The sequence below is a fragment of the Aulostomus chinensis genome, chromosome 3, assembly GCF_037954235.1.
Source record: "Aulostomus chinensis isolate RoL2024-O1b breed Wild chromosome 3, RoL_Achi_v1.0, whole genome shotgun sequence".
NCBI classification, from domain to species: domain Eukaryota; kingdom Metazoa; phylum Chordata; class Actinopteri; order Syngnathiformes; family Aulostomidae; genus Aulostomus; species Aulostomus chinensis.
Genome location: NC_141322.1, coordinates 21,118,664 through 21,141,630, shown reverse-complemented (window position 1 = coordinate 21,141,630; position 22,967 = coordinate 21,118,664). Strand labels below are relative to the sequence as shown.

Sequence of the window (22,967 nt, the reverse complement as noted above, 5' to 3'; positions counted from 1 at the left end):
CTGAAGAAGTCAAGTGTGAAATGCAACAGAAACATTGTAAAACAATACCAGAATCTACACATTTCAGATACACCTGACAAATTCTTGTTATTACTTCGGATCCTTGTAAATGTGCATTGTGGTGAACAAAGTGTGAATTATTTAAGTTTAAGTTTAAATTTTGGGTATTTCAGAAAAAAAAAGGTCTCTACTGAGTTCTGCTCCTCATCCCTGGGCAAATTTAATAATAATTAAAAAAAAGATCTTATTGAACTGAAAATGCGCATTTGAACACATTACATGTTAATGTGTTCTATATAAAGGCACCTTCCTTTCAGGAATTTGCATGCTGTCATGTGACATCCTCGACAGAGAAATCAGGTACTCATTTTTGATGTTCCTTTCCCAAATTGTGTCAAACCTCTTTAGTAAGTGGTGTTTACAGACAAACAAAAGGACCCAAATACATTTTTTTTTAAATTTCATGTTTGTATCCCTTTCCTGGCTGTCTTCAGTCTTTTGGAGTTACAAACTGCATGTTCTGATGCCGAGAGGCAAGAAGAAATCTATAGGACCTTTCTTTATCCTACTCGTCTTCAATTCAATTCCAGGAATCAAAATTTCGGTGGAAAATAGTGTTTGGTCAATATGGGGGTAGGAAAAAGTTCTTGTTGTTTTGGCAGAGCTATGTTTACAGATAGACAATTACTAGAACTAGAATTATAGAATTATCAAATACAGTAATGAAGTAGGTCATTGATTTTTATTAAGCAATTATAACTTATCTTATGCATTCTGTTTTTCTATGATTTATGTATCTATAGTTGCATTTTGCAACACTACGTTGCTTTTTTTTTTTAAATTTTGATAATTTACTCTATTAAGTCTGTCTGAATCCAAAGTCAAGAAACACAAATGCCTTTGCTTTGTGGATGGCATTTTACTTTTTCACAGACACATAAATTAATATATTATAATAAAAATTTCAAAATCCATCAATAGCCTACTCCACTGAAATAATAACGTCCTTTACAAAAAAGATCTGCCTAAAAACGCAGACGTTTCAAGCTTGAAGCTGTAATTCCGTGTCAATTTCTCTAGATGTCAGCACTGTACTCATTTTTCGAGCTCCAACTTTGAGCTATGTATCATGGTACTTGAAGTCGTTATGGCGGGAAAGTACGTAGTCTTTCCTTTACAGGTTTAGCATTTAAAACTACATTTCCCTGCCTACTGAAGTGGATTTGAATACCGTGCGGGGCTAGCTTCACCCATCGATGATCTCAACTCAAGTTTCGTCTGTCAGCCTCATGAAAACCCCGAAAAAACTGCAGGAGAATGTTCAATGTACCGTTAAAACTGAGCTTCATCGGTGTTTGTGGGGGAAATAAGCGGAGGGATATCAGCGTAATTTTAGTCCCAACAATGAGGTTCAAAGGCAGAGAGCAGTGATTTGAAGTCTAGGTGGCTTTTCTTCGCTGCTCCAGCTAATCAGGGCTTGGTCCCGTTACAGCCCGGAGTCGGCGGTTCGCCAACTTCGCCAAGATGTCCACGGAGGAGCAGGAGTTTCCCGACGCGGTCCTGGTGACCGAGGCCGGGCCGCAGTGGCTCCGAGTCGAGGTCGAGCGTCTCACTCGGGAGCTTCGAGAAACAACCCATGAAAAGATCCAGGCGGCTGAATATGGACTGGCGGTGCTGGAGGAGAAACAACAGCTCAAACAGCGATTTGACGAGCTGGAGACCGAATACGAGACGGTTCGACAGGAGCTGGACCAGCTGAAGGAGGTAACCTGAGGTCACAGTATAAACCGCACCGTGACATTAGTTTAAAGTCATTTCTGTGTAAAGTTATTTCGTTTGCAGCGGCGCAGATGGAGACGCAACAATGGTCAATCTCACTGTTTACAAGCGGACTTGAACGTCTCAGAACAACCCAGTCTATAATCAGAACCACGTTATATAAAAGTCAGGCGTGCCCTGGTTGATGAAAACCCAGCGATATCTTAAAATGTCAAACTTCTGAATAAACTACAACCAAAATGTGTTAACTGACTAATTTTGTGAAGGCTCCAGTTGTTATATAGATTCACCCAGAGATTCATCAGATAATCAATCTATTTATGTTTTTCTTGTCATATTACACTTGTGGGTGAATCACACCTTTATTTTTATGCCTAAAGTAGCATCACCTCTGGTCACTTGTTTGTACTTGCTCCTGGTATGTAGATTGAGGCCTTCAGGCAGACTTGTGCAGCTGTAGTCTGCCATGTTTTCATGCCTATGTGGCCAAACCAGAGCTGCTCCTTCATTCCTTCAGACAATGACAGAAAGGGTCAGACTGCCCTGAAGGCTGCAGCCTACATTACATCCAGAGAATAACCTATACGTGTCTGCTCCAATTATCATGAGGTAAAATGTGTCACAGCACATTATTGTAAATGAAGTGTTGTGTTGCCACAGAGATGTCCAGGCCTACAAATCATCTTCATCAGACATAACATAGTACGCTTATCTGGTCCTGATCCTTGTTTCATATTTTTTCCAGAAATGCACAGTTGTTGTGCTTCTTTTCTCTCTTTTTTTTGGTCCATATGTTATAAATAAGTTGGGTGTTTTTGTTTTTTGTTTTTTTAAACTTTATTCGCGGTTTGTCCCAGCTGAAAAGGTTTTTTTTATTAAAAAAAAAAGAAAGAATTAACTTGACTTGCCTGAACACGTCTGTAACCCACTTCTGTCTGTGTGTCATCTCATGTGCTGATGAGTTGATAGTATAGGTAACTAGTTGAATACTGACCTTCAGATCTGTGCGTCCCTGTTGTTTTTTTCCTTCACTGCAATGCTAAAATAACCATTCTCATGAATAAGTCATTCCACCATCACAATATATGATTTCCTGATCCAGTTATAGCATCGTTCTATCGAAAGACATTCCTTCCTACACCTGCTTCTCCTGATTTTCTCCTCGCCACCAACTTTTTTTGTGGGTAATTTTTCACTCTGATGCACATGGATGGAGATGTTTTCTTCTTTCATTAGTGAGTTCAGCTGCTGCCAAACTCCTTTCAACATTAAAATATTGTGACATCACTCTGGTGGAATATCATCACATCTATGTGGAAGCACATCGATTTGTGGAGCTGATGTCACAACTACATCATTTTATTGGTGTATGATCAGGTGCACAGCAGTTGGAGGATTCGTATAATAACATTGATGTAAATAATTGTCGATATCACTAACTTTGTGGAAGTATTGAACTGTTTCAAGAGAGATTTGGGGATGTTTCTCTTCTCCTCGGTGCATTTGGAATTTTTGTCTCAACAGACTACCAACCATGAGAGGAAGTGAATCTAAATTTACTTCCACATTGGCTTCAGTCTTGGCTGCTATTTATTCTTGACTAAACCTGCACTGTCACTCTGAATCATTTAGTTTATTTCTCATAAGTCATTCATTTTTGTCTCCATATAATGCCTGATGATATAATAGTAACATGCTTGTAACTATACCTGTTGTGTTTTACAGGGAGAAAATTAAATGATACCCTCATGATGTGTAGCACAGTGTCGCCCACCACATGACTTATTGCTGTATCTCATGATTTTGACCGTTCTTCTGTTTCGTAAAGAACAACATCACAGCGGACATCATGACATATTTACTGCCATGTGCACAAATCAGATGTTTTGGGTGAAATCAACAAAAAAAGAGGATGCAATAGGGGAGGTACTGGTGGGGAGGATTGCTGAAATTGGTTGATCTGTTGATGGTTTTTACACCTAGCCAGTCAACTCATAATTTATCCCTGCTGTCTGTTCCATCGTTACTCGTGGCTATCGGGTCGTATTCTTGGCTCAAAGGAGTTTGTTCTGATGTGATTCCATCCGCAGGCGTTCGGGCAAGCTTACTCAATCCAGAGGAAGGTGGCAGCGGATGGGGAGAGCAGGGAGGAATCGCTGATCCTGGAGTCGGCCAGTAAGGAGGCTGTCTACCAGCAGAAGGTTCTAGAGCTGCAGAATGAACTTCGACTTGCCAAAGTCTCCATCACCAGTACACAAGCTGAAAATGAACGCCTGTCAGCCATCGCCCTTGAAATGAGAGAGGTGACCACTACAACAGGAAATTGTCATGAAAGCTGTCAACTGAATGCTGGCTATAACTAAATTTCAAGTTGTATCCAAAATAACTGAAAGGTGTTTGATATCGGTTCAGGCTGGATCTTACCCTCAGGTTCTTCTTTTGCCCTCTGGATGTTTATCAGCCATTTAAACCTGGGGTATTTAATGGGTGTCTTACTAAAGAAATAATTATTCTATATGAATATAAATGTAAATGTACATTTGCAAAACACATTTATTTGAGTCACCGTAGTTTATGGGGTGTTAAGATGGCTCTTGGGATCATCATGGGATGTCCCTGGGTAATTGAATTACACTAGAATAGGGAGAAAAAGAGGGTCAGTAAAGTTGAGAATGAGAGCGAACCCCCACTTCCTGTCAGATGAGATGTGGAACAGTCAGAGTTGGTGTTTATTGTGGGGGAGGGGTCAGTTGGGAGAATCACATCGGACCCAGCAGGAAATATGATGTAACGGTCGACTGACACAAAAGCTGTCCCTGCCTGGGCCGCCTGAAGGGTGGATCTGTTAGGAGACCACGTCCTCCTGTCTTGCTCCTGTGGAATGTGAAGCATGCTGACATGTTGGTGACATTTAACTGTATAACATACTGCTCCTCTCTTTCTCCTCTCCATCTCTGTGCAGAATTCCGAGCTGGCGGACCTGCAGCGCGGTCAGCTGCGTGATGACATCAGAGAGTATAAAGTGCGGGAGACGCGCCTGCTGCAGGACTACAGTGAGCTTGAGGAGGAGAACATCTCTCTTCAGAAACAAGTGTCTGTGCTGAGACAGAATCAGGTGCGAAGAAAATGAACAAAGTTCTTTCAAAGTAGTTTCCTGTTTGAACCCCCCACATTAGTGCTTATAATGCAACAACACAACCCCTGAGTTCTTATCCTCCCGTGCCTGAAAGTGAGAAGGTCTGTGTGAAAACATGAATTTAATGGCCAAAGACTTTTGATGGTTGTGATTGAAACTGAGAATCAAAAATGTGTTTCCATTACAAATTCTGAGTTTTACATTTCAGTGACTGAAGTAATTCACAGCCTTATTTGTACTCTTGTCCATTTGCACAGGTGGAATTTGAAGGCCTCAAGCATGAGATCCGCCGTCTGGAGGAAGACTCCCAGTGCCTACACAACCAGCTGGAGGACGCCATGCGGCTGAGAGAGATCGCTGAGCGGCAGCTAACAGAGGCCTTAGAGACCATCAAGACAGAGCGAGAGCAGAAAGCCACCCTCCGCAAAGAGCTCTCGCATTACATGACCATCGGTGGCTCCATGTACAACGGCTCTTTCAATATCTCCTTTGATAACCTAAAAGTGCACGACGATCCCTCTGCCGTCACGGAGCCCGACAACGATGATCTTGTGCGAGGTTTTGAGAACGGCTTGATCAAGACGTTTGAAGGAGACAATGAGAGCAAAGCTGCTGGGAACAAGAGAGGAGAGTCCTTCAAACCAGCTCCCAGCCTGGTGGACGACCTGCTGAGTGAACTCAACATCTCAGAGATTCAGAAACTGAAACAGCAGCTCATGCAGGTAGGAGATGCAGGTCTTCTGTGACTTGACAAAAAGAAAAAGATTCATTTTTTTTATGCTTTATCTCATTTTATGTGACAGAAGCGAGTGGTGGAGTCCGTGGTGTAGTTCGTTTACAGGTTTACATCATTCGTGCTTGAAAATCCTGAAAGTGGTGCTAATTTGTGTTGATCATATTTGTCAAAACAATGTCTCATGAACTTTTGTTTGCCACCGAGCTTTTGTTTTCTGATGAAGGGATCAGGCAGTGGTGCTGACTTCCAGGTTGGCCTGCAACAGTCGGCTGTGTTAATCGTTATCGTTCATTTGTATCATCTCAAGTCTTGAGTGTTTGGGTCCCTAATTGCTGCGGATATGAAGGCATTTCTGAAGCTTTATATTTGGCACCCTTAGTAACAGTTTCAAAGCAGTAGCAAAGGTTTGGAACTCAAAGGTGTGTGAAGTGTTTTAATTTGACAAAGCAGATGGCTGTGCTCACTCTGCTCTTTGAAGGCCTGTAGAACCGCTTCATCGGGGGTTGTTCAAACGACAGATAGCAGATTCAGGGTTCTGAAGTGAAATGAGTCATTCTTAAATGAAATAGTTTCGAACCGCAACTTTTTTGTCAATCCCTAATCTCTCTACTAGGCGGACTCTCTGGTGATAGCTTTCTCTTCTTTCAGGTTGAAAGAGAGAAAGTTGCCCTCATCAACTCGCTGCAGGAGAGCCAGAAGCAGCTGGAACAGGCCTATGGGACCGTGTCCGAGCAAAAGGAGACTGTCAACAGGCTCACTGAAAATCTCAGTGCAATGAGGAAGTTGCAGGCCAGTAAAGAGCGCCAGTCCGCCCTGGACAGTGAAAAAGACAGGGACAGCCATGACGACGGAGACTATTATGAGCTGGACATCAACGGCCCGGAGATCCTGCAGTGTAAATACACTGTGGCGGTATCTGAAGCAGGGGAACTGAGGCAGGAGCTGAAGACGCTAAAGGCGAAGTACGAGGAGTGTCAAACACAGTATGAAGATGAGCGAGCGCGGCTTGAGAGCGACGTCCAGGAGTTGAGGTCAAGTTTAGCGTCCCTGGAGAAGATTAGCCAGGCAGACAAATTAGAGGTGGCTCGTCTGGAGAAGGAGCTCCGTCTGGTCAGTGAGGCTGCAGGAGAATCACTTGGCAGTCTTAATGTGGCTCAAGATGAGCTCATAGCTTTCAGTGAAGAGCTGGCAAATCTCTACAACCACGTATGCATGTGTAACAACGAGACTCCCAACCGTGTCATGCTGGACTACTACAAGGAAGGCAAAGCCGTGGTAAGAAGAGGGCAAGATGGGAAGGAGCTCAACTCATCTGTACTTCTCACAAATGGGCTGATCACTGAGACGGACCCCGGAAAGTCAGACTCCAGTAGCACCGCAGTTGCCCCTGCCCATGTCCCAGAGCACCGCCCAGAACCCATGAACATCTACAATCTTGTAGCCATCATCCGAGACCAGATCCGCCACCTGCAGCAGGCAGTGGACCGCACCACAGAGCTTTCACGCCAGAGACTCGCCAACCTGGAGCTGAGCACAGTGGCAGACAAGGACAAGGAGGCCTGCATGGAGGAGATCCTCAAACTGAAGTCGCTGCTCAGCACCAAAAGAGAACAGATCGCCACTCTCAGAGCTGTTCTTAAGGCCAACAAACAGGTCAGAGGGCCGCTCTCTCACCGTCTGTGTAAACTTGCTTGTATGTAGCATTTAGACTTGAGCTGATGAATATGTATCTTTCCCCCTATAGACAGCTGAAGTTGCACTGGCCAACCTAAAGAGTAAGTATGACAGCGAGAAGGCCATGGTGACGGAGACGATGATGAAGCTCCGCAATGAACTCAAGGCTTTGAAAGAGGATGCAGCCACATTCTCTTCACTCAGAGCCATGTTTGCTACAAGGTATGATGGTCAAAAAACTTCTGACAATGAAAAGTGGAAACGAATTGATTGCCTCATTGTCACATTTGTCGTGCAGCTTTTTCCACCATTTTGACAGAAAAAGTCGGCAAACATGCAGTAACTCGTCAGAGAACTTCATGATGGTAGTTTTGACTTCATGCTCTCTTCTCGGTCATCTTGCTGTTCTGTCGAGGCTCTTCTGTTAACTGTTCTCCAAAAAGCACCAAAGTTTTTCCTCTTGGGCTTCTATTCTCTTTGTGGTAGAACATCATCCGATATAATGCAGTTCCCAAGAAACAAGAAATTATCATAATGTGGGTTCTTGTTAGCAAAGTTGTCCACAACTCGCAACAAAACGCATAATTTAGTATCTATCACAAGATAAAAGACAAAAATACCAATAGGAAATGTATTTATTTGTATTTTCTCCTGCTAATTGAGCATATTTTCAGAGTATTATCATCATAAAAAGGAATAAACTAAACTTATGTAAAAGCGTGTGTGTGTGTGTGTGTGTGTGTGTGTGTGTGTGTGTGTGAGTGTGTGAGAAACACAAAGCATTGTGGGAGCTGTCTGATGTAATACTCGCCGCAGCAACCTCATCCTCCCATCTGGGAAATGCGTTTGGGGAATGGAGAGAACATATGATGGTTTGAATTTCGGGTAAATTGCACCACCTGCTGGACAGTGTTGACCTCCTGTCTCCTCCTCTCCCTTCCCTCCCTCAGGTGTGACGAGTATGTGACCCAGCTGGATGACATGCAGAGACAACTGGCTGCTGCCGAGGATGAGAAGAAGACGCTAAATTCTCTGTTACGTATGGCCATCCAGCAGAAACTGGCCTTAACCCAGCGCCTGGAGGACCTGGAGTTCGATCATGAGCAAGCACGACGCAACACTGCCACGCTGGTGGGAGGCAAGAGCAAAACTAAGGGCAAGGGAGCCTCCTCCAGTCATGTGAGTTGTGACACGCAGGATTTTTCTCTGAACCGATTTTTTCCAGCTGCTCTCTGTTTATTTCTTCCTTTCATGATAGATTCCATACCTTGACACTATTCAGTGATGGAGCACAAATCTTTTCTCCCATTTGCTATTGATTTTATTCATTTGTCTCAAGAACCATGTGATCCATGAGCCCTACATGCTTATTTATATCACATTGACATCACTTCAGGGCTGTGTACTGAGTTCTGTGACATTAGAGCTACAGATATGGAACTCGACCAATTTAGAAATGTAACTGTCCTCGTGAATGTCACTTTAGCACAAATCTGACACTGTTCTCTAAAATTCTCTGTTGACAAATCAGTACTTTTAAATGTGTATAATGATGTGCTATGAGGTTAAACTGCAGTAAAGTACATGTTTGATGCAGGTTTATTAACAAACTTGATCTTTCTATAAACCAGTAGTTAATCTTCATGAGTGTTTTTTTTTTTTTTTTTAATCTTTTACAGTAACCATCCCAAGCTAAGTGTCCTTTAGGAGGCTGTCTGGGACAGTCACCCGTGCTCCCTGTGTCATCACTCCCATCGTGGTCCGGATCATTTCGATTGCAAACACACAAACAATCCCCGCAGCAAAGGTCCTTGATTTTGAGCGGTGAAACAAAGGCGCAATAACTACGTGACTGCGACAAGCGTCAGTCATGGCTTCAGCTGCCCTCTGCAGTCCTTCAGTCTCCCAGCAATATGCACCACTATGGAGTCAGAGGAAGAATCGTGATTGGAGTTTTGCCCTGACTGAGCACTTTGAGTTGTCCTTGTTTGCTCTTAGCCGATTCCTCTAAACTGATTCTAATTGTTTCAAGTATCGTGTATCATGCTTTTTACTGGATGTGCATGTTTATCTGACAGATTATTGATGCAAGTTTGACGTATTTTATTCATATTTATTTCCTAGCAACAACAACAACAAAAAAACACTTTTGGTATTTTTTATAAAGGAAAATCCACTGCTTGAAGTCAAACAAGACATAAATTAGTGTTTCTGCCTTATTTGTTTTCTGTTGGGCCTTAGATTGAGGGATGTCTCTCTGACGCCCCCTAGAATTTCCAATAACCATGAATCTTCTTAAGATCATGAAAAAGATAATGCAATACAGTTCAGAGTTTCCAATTCAGGGTCTTGAGTAGATTTTGTGTATTTCTGCTCCCCCTCTGTTGGCAATGGCAGATCTGTTACCACTTCTGCTTGTTACTGTAAGAATAAAGAAGAGTATTAATGCAAAGCTTATTTAAAGATTTCTAAGTTAAGGTCAGATGTTAATAGTATTCATAAACTTTATTCATGAAGGAGAGTTTTTAATCTATTTGTTTTAATACAAGTTTTTGTACCTAAAATTCACGATCCTCAGACAATTTACCTGCAGTGCCATTTACTTTTTTGATTATTAAAGTGCAATTTGCAAGCGTGGCTAATGTTCATGCTATGTAAAAGAAAGTAAAAAACGTAAACAAAAAAAAAAATAAACACATTATTGCTCACATTTTTTTTGGTCCTAATTGATTTTTATATGTTTTTACTGTAACTGCATTTATATTTATTTGCCACTGATCCCAGTACAGGGTGTACTCATGACGTTCAATAAGGGAGTTTGTGAGGTGGTTGTGGTGAGAGTAACAAGCTTACAGAACTTGTCGTTAAAAAAAACAACCAACCAGCAACATTCATGGCTGCTGGCAACTGTCAGTGCTAACAGTTACCATGTGATGAAATAAATGTCAATTTTTCCAAGGTGTTTTTTTCTTTATTGATAAAACAATTTTCCTGTTTCTTTTAGCAGATGCACAATTTAAAAGTACATTATTGTGGGTAAAAAAAACCACCCATTTCAAATAGTAATAGGAAAATATACAGTTCCTATATGTAAGTAAAAATACAAATACTAGAATAAAATGGAAGACTTGTTAAAGTTGTTCAAAATTCTAAACAAGTAAATAGTAGTGTGTTTACTTTGTATTTACTTTTTATCCAAAGTGAAAATAAATATTCTACACAATGGTATTTTTTACTGAAGTACAGCCCTTGACTAAAAATAGTTTCCACCCCTCTTATGAATGACAAAATTGTTCATACAGCTAATAATCCGTCTTAATATTGTGCACATGTAAACATTCAAGGTGTCAATCCGAATTTGAAACCATACTTAAAATAACCTACAAGAACAATAAAAAAATACTAACATCTGTATTTTTCACTTCGGTTCTCAAACAATTAAAAAAATTATTCAAATTTTTTATTTCAGCAAAACAAGGAAATATTTTCCTATAAAATGTAATTCTTGTTTTTACGAAAATAAACGACCCCAGGAGAGCTAATGAGGAGCCACGGCAACAACTTTTCCATTTCTGAACATTTTTTTAACCCTTGGAAGACGTCGACGTAACCAACTCCCTGTCAGCGGCGTGACGTCAGGGGGTGTGTCCTAAACAAAGGGCAGAAGGGACTCCACAATGGGAGGTTTGTGCTTTCTCTAACTAAAAATAACGCTCATTTTAACATGTATGTAGCCTGTTTCTCGTTAATATGTTCAATGTTGGATTTAAATCACGAACACGGCCACAGTTTTTGTTACCTGCAAGTCAGAATTTCTCTCACAAAGACAGCACTTCGCCTCAGACAAGTCCTGTTTGAGGCGTCTCAAAAGTTTCCTATTCTTGGATGAATTATTCTCAATTGCCAATGTAATGTGACTGCACAATTAAAACACGCTCAAAGTTGCTTTGGAACCGCAACATGTATCATTCCCCTCTCCTGAAATGCTCTTGTAAACATTTCCGTATATTATTAGCCTGTGTGTGTAGCTACTGGAAGGTAACGTCTGTTCCAATGAATAAAAGCGAGCATGTAATCACACAGGATGTACGGGGACTAACGTAGACACGAGTGGTGTTTTTGAGTCAAACTTGCGTGTGGACAGATAGCTTCCACGACCAGCTGATAGAGGACAGCGCCTTCCTCCGGGCTGAGCGGAGACTGGACACGGAGCTGGTGGACAAACTCATCCTTCAGCTCAACAGGATCTACCCGCAGATCCTCTCAGACAAGGAGGCAACCAAGGTGGGTCCGAACGCTTCAGTCCCTCTGGCAGTGTGGAAGGATACGTTCATAAAATAGTTCCTCAAAATTGTTGCTTGCATTTAATTGCCCGTTGACACTGTGAGTGAGCTTGTGTGTGACTGGTGCGAGATGACATTAACATGTCTTACAAAAAGATTTAAGAGTCTAACTACTCTACACTTACTGGATTATTAGTAGCGATGTCTCAACTTCCAAGCAATATAAAGTAGATGGTTACGACATAAGGAAGAGCTTGGGATAAGTTAAAGTGAATCTTCACTCTAAAAAAGTCTACTTTGCTTCTGAAGTTCTCACAAATCGGTGCCTTGAGGTCATAAAGATTTTTTTTTCTTTTTTCGCTTCAGCTTTGCTTCTTTGTGACAGAATGCAGAGAGTTAGTCATTTAGCCTGAAGCTAATGGAGACTGATGGATTTCGAGCAAAACATCTCTTTATAAACTCTGAAGTACATTGTTGCTATAATCTACGCCTTCATTATCAAGATGTATTTTTTAGTAATGAACAAACACTTGGTTATGAACTAAAATCAGAATATGGTGATTGTGGTGAAGCGCTACTGTGAACAAGTTGGTTCCACTAAATGATGCACAAGTGCTCAAGTTTGTTTTGAGCTCAAATCCAAGTGCTTGTTCAGGACTGAGTTTATTGCTGGAGAGGGACGGGTGGTCAGCACACGTAAGAGTTTGCAAACTGACATTTTCAGACAGTTTGGTGTTGTTTGTTAATTAGCTTTTATCTAAATAAGTGTTCCCATCGCTTTCTTTATTCTGTTGTCCCAAATGATTGCAGAAGTGCGTCTTAAGACTCTTATTTGTGAGTTCTTGCACGGCAAAATAAACCTTTTGGGTGAAGTCTATTTCCGATCATAGTTCAGTCCAACTGCTGTATCTGAAAAATAGATAAGCTGTTGGTTGGCACGTCAAATCACTGTGGAAAGACCAGTCAGAACTGTGAGACTGAAGTCTGGGTTGCAGCAGAAAAGAATCCCCTTAAGGTAGGAAAAACGTGATTATAAAAACAACACTGAAATGTGAATAAATTAAACAGTTTTGAAAAGCATTTCAACTACATCAGCCTTTGGGAATCTACCAACTCAAACGTGTGTGTGTGTGTGTGTGTGTGTGTGTGTGTGTGTGTGTGTGTGTGTGTGTGTGTGTGTGTATCCCAGAGAAGAGAAGTCTATTTGATATGTGCTCATGTTGTTTTATCCAGTTCCGAAACTTGGACGTTCCCACTAGTGTTCGGCTGGGTGAGCTGCTGGCGCACCTGCGGGGGAAAGGAGAGGAAGCGTGCAGAGAGTTTTACAGAGCTCTTCACTTGCATGTAGAGGAAGTTTATTACAGCTTACCAACACGCCAGCGCCTCAGAGGTTAGTTCCTAAACACGTTATGGACTCCTCACAACTTGATTTCTGTATTTTCTCATTTCTGACCAGTCAAATTTGTCTCCAGATTCCTTGGATCCGCTCACTTTTCCACGTGCCTACAAACAGAGATATGTTCTGAATGACAGAGGTAAGGTTGTCAACTCAGGTTTGTGATGGAGACCCAGACAACCACTGCTAACTACTTTTCTTAAATATTTAGCAACAAAATCATGAATAAATCAATCAATCTATTCTAGATCCGCTCTTCTTCCTGAGCTGTTTTGGTGTTGCGGTTGGAATGGCTTTACTCTACTACTACAGTGGTGAGTTGCTTTACATTTGTCAGTGTTGTTGGATATTCTTGTAAATCAACTAAATAAGAACTTAGACTATTGTTTGAGTGAGTAACTAAGTGGCTGTCTTTATTATGTAGAGGCCAAACTGACAGGAGGCAGCCGGACCCTTGGGTTGGCCGCTCTGGGTCTGAAGAGGAAAGCTCAGGAGGTTCTTATATGGTACACAGAACAAAGCCTCATGAATTAATAAGGGACTGATTCTCTCTGTCTCTTGTCAAGTGCTTCAGCAAAACCTCTCTAATCAATACTGTTTTATACCAAACCACAGCAGCTTTCTCTCTTCTCAAGGGCTCAGAACTAATTTTGTACACATTTGTATTTATCGATGTGCTTGTGTTCTGAAATAAGAAAAATGGGGTTCAATTATTGCCGTATTTGGCACTGTGCTCTTTTATAACCTCTTAATTTGGGTCTAAAGGGAAAAATAAATGCAAGGGGAGAAAACAGTAAAATCAAAAGCAATTTCTCTATATAATCTTCAGATATGGCATTTGAAATGAAAGATTATGGACACCGGAAGGCACACTTGAACTTTTAAATTAAAAAATCATTTTCAGTGTACTTTATAGTCATAAAACAATGTCTCTTTATTACAGGAGCTGCATCCAGAGTAGATTTATTTTAACTTTTTATTTGTGTTCAGACAACTCTCCATGTTTTTTGCAGTTGGTTGAATCGTGGTCATTTCTTTGTTTCTGGTCTGCTGAAGCATGCTACAAGCATGCTACAAGAAGCTATCATTGTTTTATAATTCCTTGTCAGCCAGTTCGAGGCTGAGCTCACGATAGGACATGGCTGCTCTCCTGTGGTGGAAAGAGGTATTACACCAATAGCTTGCTTTCGAGACAGATGAGCTTTCCGACATGTGACGATGCATTTTCATTCAGAAAACGTCCGTAGTTAATTAACAAGTTCAGCAAACAATATTATTACAATGTAGTTTACATTTGTAGTTGTTTTAAATTAACATACTAAATTCCGGGTAGTCACATGACTGAGCCAACCAATGATATACCGAGCATACACGCGGTGCATTATGGTTGGAGGCAGCAGTATTCTGTCAAAACAAGATTAAATGGTCATAAATGCGAATCTTAACCGACCAGAAAGCTTCGCAGTAATTACTAAATATATATGTATGAATTGTTTTAATATGAAGTAGTTGTGGAATGACTTTAACCACCATGAGTTATGCTGACGTGTCGATTATGTTCTATTAAAACCGGATGTTTTGCAGGAAAAGAAATGTGTTGTATGAAAGGAGAGAAGGTTAGCACTCCCCTTGACAAGGATGGAAGTGGCCCTTGTGGCCTGCAACACACATATGGTTAAGGCACTGCCACTTACTTCGTGGCATCTCTAACCAAGTTTTTCGACCTATTTTTAGTTTCTACATGACGTCAGCTACTTCCCTCAGGATACGATTCTCTTTCCATGCAGATCATTTCCGGGAGAAAGTTGCTCCGATAATAACTCCAACAAGGAGGTTCCCCCCCCCCCCCCCCACACACACACACGCACTTCTTTCTTTTGCTTGGACATGGATCCACTGTATTTAGCTTATATTTAAATTAGTTTTCAGAAAATAATCCACCCTCACATAAATATTGAGAGAAAACCTTGCCCCTAATTGACAGACTGGTGATGTGCCCAGGGTGAACCCACCTCTTGCGAACCTTAACGGATAAGCAATACAGAAAATGGATGGATGGATGGATGGATGGACATTGTAAATATAAATATTGTAGAGATGTGGCTTCCTGTTTATATAAGAGTGAACTATTGGCTTTACCTTGGAGTGCACACTTCCTGTTGTTTCTGGTGGGCCAGGCAGGATGTGCACTTTATTTTTCCTGTTTGCCTTTAACATTCAGCCAACTGCTGAACACATGGGAGGATTTCTTACCATTTTGCACAGAGAATCCACGACAAATGGTCAGGAAATTGGCTTTTTTTTTAAACATTTTGATGTTTTTTTTTTAATCCTTTATTTTTGTCCTTATTGTGCCTTTGTTGAATATATTGGCAGTACCCACAAATAGAACATAGATGTAACTATAACAGGGTGGTCTGTAAATAAGTTGTATGTGTAACATTGAGAAGAGCTTGTGGACGTAACAGTAGTTATTGAACGGTGCTTTGTAACGCTGTTTGTGATGTGGAAACTTGTGTTGAGTTTCACAATCACTCTGCTAAATGACTGAGAAAGCAAATATTGTTATTTGATTTCTGAGGAACTTCAGTTGAAATCTTGACATTTTTGTGAACTTTGCCATATGAAACGCCTTGAATTTAAAAGTGCCATTGTTTGACTTTTGTCTCAGAACAATAAATGCATGCATTATAACAATAACCAACACATCCCATAGTTTTATTTAAAAATTTAATTAAAAATGGGAGTCACAGTGTGTCGTTCAAGATCATATGTTAAAATCTGAGAGATATTTTGGTCCTTTAAATACTGCAAAAAAAAGAATGCTTAAAGTAAACTCATACACCATATACTTCAGTGAACAATCACTTATAAGCATAATAGCATAACACATTAATCACTTTAAACATTTCATACGTTGCATAGAGCTTAAAAACAAAGATTCCATCCTTTGGTTGATGTTTCAGTCACTGTAAACAATACATTTGTCTGACAATAAAGCTGTTAGGTCATGAAAAGTTAAGCATGTAACAGGCAAAGGTGGCGTCTTTATAACATTTACTGTGCAAATACAGAGAGAAGATGTTTGGTCCTGATTTCTTTTTTTTTAACCTCTAGACAATATGTAGGAATACAGTAGGCATTCGTTAATGAAAACTTCAAAAGACAAGTACTGTTATTTTCGGACCCGTTCTCAATAGTTGGGAGTGACATGCAGTATTGCTCCAAGTATCTCTACATACAAAGCCAATCATTTCTTTGCATCAGTAACCTGAGCTTGATAAGAGGTAACAAACCAGTAAGTTATCATGTGAAAAAAGTATAAATTGTCCACAACCATGAGGGGAATGTCTTTTAACACTCACACACACACATACATACACACACACACACACACACACACACACACACACACACACACACACACTGCTGTCTGTTTGCTCTCCAGGTAGGTACAGAACGAACCCTGCTGCGTTTTTCAGATCGCAACACTTAAGTGAATAGATTTCGTCCACTTGTGCAACAACGTACATCTTTACTAAGCTGATCAGCAGGCGTCGTGAAGAAGGGCATCAAGTACTTGTTTTGGGTCGCTGGACACCGAAGGCTGTGATGAAGACATTGACAACCACTATAACGAAGACGAATGCTGTAGCGAGGTTCTCCATCACGTTCAGCTTGTAGTGCATCTTCACATCATTCAGGTTCCACTTGACTGACAGAAGACAAAAAAATGTCATGTTTTACTGAAAAACAGTGACCTTTACTGTCCACAGGGTGGCAGCAGAGTGTCCTATCAGGTGAACTGCTGAATCAATCATTAATGAGGAGCAGTATGAATGAATGTACTGACAGAGTAGCCTTCAGGTGAATAATTAGCTCTCTCCTCCACAAACACAACAAACCTTGCAGAGCTTTACCATGAATATGTAGAAACCTCCTTTTAGAGTTATAAATTTTAATATTGGCCAAACGCTACGATGTGCTGAAAAGAGTTGTTTAAATTTAGAAACAACCGAGTGCTCAGCTGGTGTAGTTTGGTCCTCTGTCACAGTAGTTTTGTCTGTTAGGATGAGATAAAGATGCAGTGTGTGGGAGGGACAGCACCACTCAAACTTTGCACCAAGAGGCTCAGGTTTCCTGTCGACCTGTGGGCCTCCCATCAGACAACACTCAGCACTCTCTACATGTGTTCCTGGATGCCTACTGTATATAGGGTTTACATTACTATCCTATTTGGTCCCGTAGACAGTTGACTCTTTAGCCAAGCTAGATTAACATTGCTCAAACATGAAAAGTTCTGTCCTGAGTTTCTTATTAGTTTCTGACTATTGAAACGTAGTTTAAAAAAAAAAAAAGTAAACATGCTCCAGAATGACAGTATTTCTTTACCATATGATTAACCAAGTATTTGTGTGTATTCTAAGTCATCCAAGTAATAGTACTTGTCAGAATCTTTAACCAGGCTACATATGTTTAGGCTGTTCTATGTGATGTCCTGTGGTAACTAATATTCATTCACTAAGCCTCCCCTGACACCTCACTGAAAACTTCTGATTACTCTTTAGCAAAACATAATGAGAAAACTTTTATAGCAACACCTCAACTTTGGGGGCAGCACGGTGGTGCAGTGGTCAGCACTGTGGCCTCCCAGCAAGAAGGTTCCCGGTTTGAGTCCCGGCTTGGGCACGGGATCTTTCTGTGTGGAGTCTGCATGTTCTCCCTGTTCCTGTGTGGGTTCTCTCTGGTACTCCAGCTTCCTCCCACAGTCCAAAGACATCAAGAGGGGACGAGGCTGATTGATACTCTAAATTGACTGTAGGTGTGACTGTGAGTGTGAATGGTTGTCTGTCTCTATGTGTTGGCCCTGAGATGGACTGGTGACCTGTCCAGGGGGAACCCCACCTCATGGCAGAAGGCAGCTGGGATAAGCTCAAGCCCCCCCCGCGACCCTTAACAGGATAAGCGGTAGAAAATGGATGGATGGAAGTTAGCTACAGTATGTGTATGAGTAATAGGATCATCTCATGTGAAGCTAGTGGTGCGCTAGCAAATATCGCCCGGGTTATTTCATCATCATTAAACTACATAACTTGTACGAGCATGTCTAAATGTACCATGAATAAAACCGTGAACTGATGATGTCATCTGTGAATGTGGATGCTGACCGAGCTGCGTCAGATTAGTCATCGGCCATGGTGGTGACTCATAACACTGGGTCTTGCTGTTGGTCAACTAAGAATCTCCTAGCAACAGCCTGCAGATGTCAACTTGGCTAGCTGGCTAACCCACTGGCTAACACCCACCTATCTGAAGGGCGGAGGGTTGGCTTTCTACATGTGTGAATACTAAAATCCAATGAAACTTGGAGAAAAGGAGAAATCTTACCGATGAAGATGAGCATCACTCCCACTACGATCTGCAGGATGAGGGAGATGCTGATGAGCGTGATGAGGGGCACATAGAAGACGTACTCAGGTCCTTGCTCCAGCACAGCCTTCAGCTGGGAGGCGTTAGCCATCAGCAGAGCCACGTCCAGCATGCTCTCTGCTGCACTCTTCTTATTAGCATAATGGTTCATGTTCAGAGGGTCCCGCGGCCTCCTGGAGGAACCCCGCAGAGGAACCTGAAAGGCCCACACATCAGTATGACAGAGAATGACGTAGAAGTGGAGCGGTAATCTAGTCTTCATAAAACAAAACATAAAACATGATGTGAAATTCAATGTCCTGAAACACGAGTAACGCATTCGATGTGAAGAAATTCAGGAAAGCAAGGGTTTTTCTATATCTCCAACTTTTCATCAGAAACAGAAATGTGTCAGGGACTTTTCCCATCAAAGCTAGAAGTTGGAGCGTTCATATCCGCTGCAGCAAAAACAAGAAGTATGAAACAGAAGTGACGATGTGGGATCGTGATGCACTCATGTTTTCTTTACTGTGGGCTCTAAGTTTCAATCCATTTTTGAGTTAAACCAGTCTAGTTTCAGGTTGCGCTCTCACAAAATCAGATTTTCAGGACAAAACAAGACTCTTTTAGCCACTTGCTGCTGCTTTTTAAGGCCCCTAAATACATTCAAATTAACGAGTGTGGTATTTACTGATGTACTTTATGCACTGTATTCGACAAACTAATAAAACATATCAAGTTTGTGTGAATCTCAGATCTTATTGCAGGCTTTTAACCAAAAACCCACTCACTCTGACAAGACTCTGACATACAACAATGCTAACTTATTTCCGGGATTTAGGAATCATTCCTGTGCTACCCTGTCATTAAAATTATCCTATTTTATTTTATTTTTTGGAGCCGATTCAGAATCAGAAAATTAGTTGTCAACTGTTTAGATAATTAATTGCTGTTTTTTTCGAGCCCCAATGAAAAATATGGCTGTTTCTAGACTCAAATATAAGGATTTACCGTTTTTTTACTGTTGTTTTTTAAATTTGTATTTATGGAAAACAAAATTAGAGTCTTTAGGTTGGGGACTGAAAAAAAAAAAAAGAATTTGAAATGTCACTTCAGTTGCTGGGGAACTGTGATGAGCATTTTTTTTTTTAAATGCTCTTTTCATTTTTACAGCCTGAACAATTTAATGTGCAACTCAAGGAAAAAGGGAGAAAGAATCTATTAAAACAGAAGATTAATATACAATGAAGACAATCAGCTCCAGCCCTGCAATATTTCAGTTTTCAAATATCAATGTGTATCAAATGTTTAGTCGATAGAGGCACCACTTTATTTAAGGTCTGTGTGGAAGCTGTGCGGTGTGGTCGGTACCTCAGGGACACTGGGGTCCAACTCTACATCCAGGTGTTAAAAATACCACCACTAGTTTTGCAATCCGACTTCTCCTTTTATTTTGTTTTCTGTGGAAAACAAGGAAGTGAAAGTGCCCAGTAACTGAACTCTGACAGCAGCACCCCCGAATCAGTCAGTCACTGTACTAGTTCCAGTCTGAGCGTCAGAAATATTTGGTCCAGTCACGTCCTTTCTATGAAATAAGTGCTTCACAGGAACACAAAGATGGCCTCCACCCAGATACAGATGGAAAAAATGAGTGCCACTTGTGACCTTGGTACAAAGAACACAACGACTCCAAACTAATCCACGGGAAAGTATCCAACGCTGAGCCAGCACAGGGGATCGCTGCCCTCTGTAAGCACAACAAATGGTGGTGCATGGGGCTGTACGGAGAGTACAGAAAACAGACCAAGTCATTTTTATCTAAATACACTGAGATATTTATACAGGAAGTGGTCAAGCCTTTTTTTTTTTTTTTTCTTTTTTGGAAATGTAAACGTGCATTAAGATTAACCATCAGACATCAGTATGTAGTACAAATATCACATCATAGGAAATTCTGGTCCTTGCCAAGACCTGTCTCTCCCTCTCTCTTCGTACATACAGTACAGAGCTCAGGGTCTCACCCAGGTGGGGTACAGCATAGCGGTCTGACAAGGACGCCATTGTGTTCTGGCTGGCAACTTCCTGTGCTGAGGTCCGGCTCTGCACACCTCTCTCACCACCGCTGAAAACCAGCCAGGCCATAGAGTGAAGAGACGCGGTCCAGCGACAGATGGGCATCAGGGTCACCAGCACTTTCACTTCTTCAGTAAAAGGGTTAAGAGGAAGTCTGCGTTCTTGGTCAGAATATTTGTTTGTAGAGCAATGAACCCCACGGCCTCTTCAGTCACTGTCAGGCAGTGAGCTCTCAATACCCGCATTATTGAGATGATCACTGCCACATTTGGTCGGCCAGGAAGAATAAATCTATACGTATCAAAGCATCGACCAGGCAGAAAACTATCCTGATGATTCAATATTGATGTATTTGTGACACACTTTTTCACAATTGCTCCATCACTGTCAACATCCTGGGTACTAAACCCTTCAGCTGTAGGAGGAGGCTTAAGGTGGAAGCTTGTTGCAGGCCGTCAATTAAAGCCTTGTTTGAATCACTTGCTTGGACTTGTGTGGTCCCGGCAACTGAGTCACTCTCTAACCTCTACATAATTTATGTACAGAGAAGTTACGATACATCTTACGAAATTCAAAATGTCCTTTTTTAAAATTATGAGCTCATTTAAATGTGAGTCACCGTGTGATGTTTTCCTCCATATCTCAAATAAGCTCCAAACCTGGTATCAGAGTAACTATTATCAATATATGAAGTGAACACTGAAGGGAGGTGGACATCTTGAAATTAGTACTGCTCCTTAAATTGTTACTATGAAGTTGTAAACAATCCAACACGCGTGGACAAAATTAATTTTAAACCAAAAAGGAATCGAGATTGATCATCAAAATTAACTACTGAATGAACTACTTCAGATGGAATATTTCTCAGGCACAAAAATCACTCCAAGGAAGTTAAAATTCCAGGATAATAATATTATTTTAATACTAATAACCTATTCTTTTTTGGAGTGCAACCAACAATCATCGTCCCAAATATCTAAAGCTTTATTTGATTACGAACCAAAAATGATTGTTAATAAACTACTTACTAATTCATTAAAACAATTTACTGGTTGATTATGGGTTTAAATGACCGAGTGTGGTACACTGACGTTACAAGTGACGAACGAACATTAAAACACAGCTGATGGGGTCTTAGGTGCATCACGCGTCACTGGTTTAGATGGTTCCACGATGGGACGAATTACTGGTCTTGTTGAAAGTATAAACTCAGGTTCTGGTCTCTGGACAGGCTGGCCCTGGACGATCGACTGTCATTACGTAAACTGGACCTTCGTGGACGGACTGAGGTAAACTCCTCCCTTAACTTTCGAATTAATACCGTCTGAACCGGGCCTGGAATATGAAGATTAACTGGTCCTTTAACGGAATAGAGGCTATTAGTTCGTTTCTGCTGGTCCAACGTCAAATGAAGGATGGACCAAAAACGATGAAACCCGAGTAGACCTCTTGACTTGAGATGTTTCCGTTGGAGCAGCTCTCTGCTGAGCCTGACCGGGACATTAGCAACACCGAGGGGCTTACCGGACCGTGATGAACTCTTCCACATAACGGCGCCGGCTGCTGCCTTACCTCAGCATCCCCGTTTTCACCGCCGTTCATTTCCAAGTTTTCCGTAGGCATTTTTTCTCTTGTCTGAAAGGGCGCCGTGGTCCAAGGGAAGTAATTAGCGTGGACAATGGTGGTTTAGGAGTCGGTGGTCCAACCGCGAGCTAAGTCACTCTGTATACAAGGCTGCTGTGACGACAATGGGGGAGACAAGCCAAAGACTACCGCCCCTCCAGCATGTCAGACGGCTGTCTTCAACCAGGCAGCTGAGAGGAGGTGCGGAGAGGGCGGGCTACTCTCCTCTGGTACCGTTCACGAGGTCATTTCATCCTCCAGGACTGAGAAAATGATGTCACAAAGAGAACATGAGAACAGTTTTTTTTTCTTCGTTTTTATCGGGATGGCTTGAATAAAGCTAAACACTGACACCGTGCGTGCGTACTCGGTATTGCAACCTGAAGACTTGGAGAAAAGAGTAGATGCTTCACAACAAGCTGGAGTTACTCATAAGCTGATTATTGTCAAAGTAGGTTACTGTATTAAACCTGTATACACAAACACAATTATTTTCTTCAGCTTTGTTTCAGGTATGAAATGAAATGGTTTAATTTACAAATGCTAAAAGTTCTAGACATCAGAAATGCCATTTTAAAACATTGCCACTGAGAAAAAAATTAGTCCAATAATAAAACGTACAGATTGAAGGCTTTACTTAAGGGATGATGGTTTGTGATTCACCATGTTGCAGCATTTGTAATAAAATGGAAGGGGAAAAAAGGGAAAAAAACAGCCACTGTTAAATAATCAAAGGAGTACATAACCTCAAAAATAATAATGTAACAAAATATTTCTACTTAAATACTGCAATCACTGTGTCTGCATTGGATTTGAATTCATGCGTAATGTTTATAAAGACACTGGAATACAATTTTC

General features: G+C 41.2%; 3 protein-coding genes and 1 non-coding gene across 4 annotated transcripts; 3 read left to right on the top strand and 1 right to left on the bottom strand.

Moving 5' to 3' along the window:
• Positions 1-1,227: 1,227 nt before the first annotated feature.
• On the top strand, positions 1,228-10,409 carry LOC147268203 (protein bicaudal D homolog 2-like). Its single transcript, XM_086199564.1, has 8 exons — positions 1,228-1,764; positions 3,870-4,082; positions 4,742-4,894; positions 5,173-5,637; positions 6,300-7,304; positions 7,396-7,547; positions 8,276-8,504; positions 9,005-10,409. The coding sequence occupies exons 1-8, from the start codon at positions 1,525-1,527 to the stop codon at positions 9,005-9,007; spliced, it is 2,460 nt and encodes an 819-aa protein (XP_086055690.1). The 5' UTR covers positions 1,228-1,524; the 3' UTR covers positions 9,008-10,409.
• A 540-nt stretch (positions 10,410-10,949) lies between these two features.
• On the top strand, positions 10,950-15,715 carry card19 (caspase recruitment domain family, member 19). Its single transcript, XM_086199562.1, has 6 exons — positions 10,950-11,009; positions 11,470-11,609; positions 12,842-12,998; positions 13,081-13,143; positions 13,253-13,318; positions 13,429-15,715. The coding sequence occupies exons 1-6, from the start codon at positions 11,003-11,005 to the stop codon at positions 13,536-13,538; spliced, it is 543 nt and encodes a 180-aa protein (XP_086055688.1). The 5' UTR covers positions 10,950-11,002; the 3' UTR covers positions 13,539-15,715.
• Positions 14,599-14,726, top strand: LOC147268202 (U6atac minor spliceosomal RNA). The gene has a single exon (XR_015112343.1). It is a non-coding gene; the product is annotated as a U6atac minor spliceosomal RNA (small nuclear RNA).
• Positions 15,704-22,411, bottom strand: ninj1 (ninjurin 1). The gene is made up of 3 exons (XM_086199563.1): positions 22,059-22,411; positions 18,393-18,630; positions 15,704-16,719 (listed from the first exon to the last, which is right to left on the bottom strand). The coding sequence occupies exons 1-3, from the start codon at positions 22,107-22,109 to the stop codon at positions 16,577-16,579; spliced, it is 432 nt and encodes a 143-aa protein (XP_086055689.1). The 5' UTR covers positions 22,110-22,411; the 3' UTR covers positions 15,704-16,576.
• Positions 22,412-22,967: the final 556 nt, after the last annotated feature.